Source organism: Lipotes vexillifer, unplaced genomic scaffold (assembly GCF_000442215.2).
Source record: "Lipotes vexillifer unplaced genomic scaffold, Lipotes_vexillifer_v1.1 scaffold86, whole genome shotgun sequence".
Taxonomy (NCBI): domain Eukaryota; kingdom Metazoa; phylum Chordata; class Mammalia; order Artiodactyla; family Lipotidae; genus Lipotes; species Lipotes vexillifer.
Window position 1 is genome coordinate 3881747 of NW_006785406.1, and position 2005 is coordinate 3883751.

General features: G+C 40.7%; 1 protein-coding gene across 2 annotated transcripts in view; it reads right to left on the minus strand.

Annotated features, from left to right (window-relative positions):
- Positions 1-320: 320 nt before the first annotated feature.
- Positions 321-2005, minus strand: part of LOC103090671 (inhibitor of carbonic anhydrase) — a 41263-nt gene continuing 39578 nt past the window's right edge. For both annotated transcript variants that reach the window (XM_007457560.1, XM_007457561.1), the window contains 2 exons: positions 1343-1529; positions 321-521 (listed from right to left, as the gene is read on the minus strand). In XM_007457560.1, coding sequence (XP_007457622.1) covers positions 487-521; positions 1343-1529 — 222 coding nt within the window. In that variant the 3' untranslated portion in view covers positions 321-486. The remainder of the gene's footprint in view (positions 522-1342; positions 1530-2005) is intronic.

Genomic DNA, 2005 nt, shown 5'->3' on the forward strand with positions numbered 1-2005 from the left:
ATATATTTTTAAAATGCAGAAACTCATTCCTTATCCTTTATTTTCATTATGTAAGTCCTTGATACTGCACACACTAATGCTTTTTTTGCACACTCAGACTCCCTTCAGACAGATTTATTGCTTAAATTCTATTTAAGTGAGTTGACTCTTGGGTAAAATCATCAAACAATAGGGAGGGAAGTTGAGCTAGTCTGGTAGAGGTCTAAAAAAAAGATATAATTTAATACATACTAAATTCAGAAGCACAATTCTAGTATAAACAAACCATTTTCTACCCCTGCCCCTGCCAAAATCTGAGAACATTTCATGAAGTTTTCTGAAAGACACAATAATTTTTATTCATTTTATTTTTTGCATCAGTTACAGGACACAATTATAAAGATTAACTGATGTTAACACAGACCCACCATGCAGACAAGTGAGAATGTGGCCCCACTGGATTTGCAGGCTCTGAGCATCTCTGCGGTTGCTCACTTTGATCAATTTTTAATTTCCATGGAATGTGCAGGCATCCAGAAGTTCTGTGAGAGGTAACATAAGAGAAAGACCATCAGGTACTGCCTGTGCTTATTAAGTACGATGCTGTTCCTATTTTCTAAAAGTAAATGGTAGGTAATGAAGATTTTTTTTTTTAAATCTCTCTCTCTCCTCTAACTGATGTCAGTGCTATCCTTAAACATCTACATTTTCCTCTCCTATTCTCCCCGTCTCTAACACATGATATAATTTAACAAAAATTCAGGCACACTCCCAATAATTTGATTATTCCAGCTCTAATTTTATTTCTCCAACTTATTTTTTTGAGGCAGCTATGCCATGTCGATAGTACATAGAAATAGAGAGAAATGACTTACTTAGTGCCACTGCTACATATGTATGTATGTAGAAGGGGCCTGCTTAGGCTATAACAACACTTGTTTCTTTTAATATTAATTATACATTTTATTTAAAATCTTTGAAAATTGGTCCACTATGAGTGGTATGTATGTGTCATTTCCAACCTCCTCCCTACACTGAAGTGCTCCCACACACAGACATTTTCATTCTATCAGCCAAAAAGTGGAAATATACATGTAAACAAGTTCAATTTCCAAATGATCTTCAGTTCTGTTGCACTCTCTGGCTCCTTCAAATGACTTGGCCTTTTCAGTTAGTGTCTTATACTGTGGCCTAATTGACTGCCTCCCTGGTAAGCCTGAATCCTCCTGCAGGGCCAGGAGCAAGCCCTCCTAATCTTTGTGTCCTATTCGTACTGGCCCAGGCTTGGCATGCTGTCGTCCTTAAGACAAACATGTTTACTTTGACCCCCACGTTATTGCTCCTTGGTGTTTATTCTACTCACCAGAGTGTAAGCACTGTCTCATGTTAGCAATAGCACGAAGATACTCTGGCCCTAAGTATTTTTGATAAGTTGTTCTGTCCTGAAGGTTAGCCAAACATTCTGTATCATCGCTGAAGAGCAGATCCTTGCTTGAGGATTTGAACAGCTGGAACATCATGTATTCAAACCCGTTTCTTCCAAAGAGCTCCTGGGTTAGACAGACAGACAGCGAGTGACCAGCAGCACTGGGCAGCACGGAGCTGTGTGTTCTGCTTCAGAAGCCTCAAGTCTGCTGGACTGCTCAGCACCAGGCCCTGGGAGACCTGGGACACAGAGACAGCTTAGGAGGTACCTTAGTAAAATGGCACAAAGCATGGCCTCTGGGTTCAAATCCAGGCCCTAGCTTTTCCTGTCAAGTGGCTTTAAGAAAATTCTTGACGGAGCTCAGTGAACCTCAGTTTACTCATTTGTATATGGAGGTAATTACGCTAAATACTGAGATGATGTATGTAAAGCAACTGCTAAATAGAAAGAGCTCCGAGTTCACAGCTATATCACTATCCCAAGCAATCACTGCTGGATGTTTTCAACTCTCTGGGTCATCCTTCCATGTCTTCCTGTGGCCAGAGCCCTTACTACCTTGCCTCTTCTGTTCTCTGGACCTGCCCCAGGCACTGCCCCTGC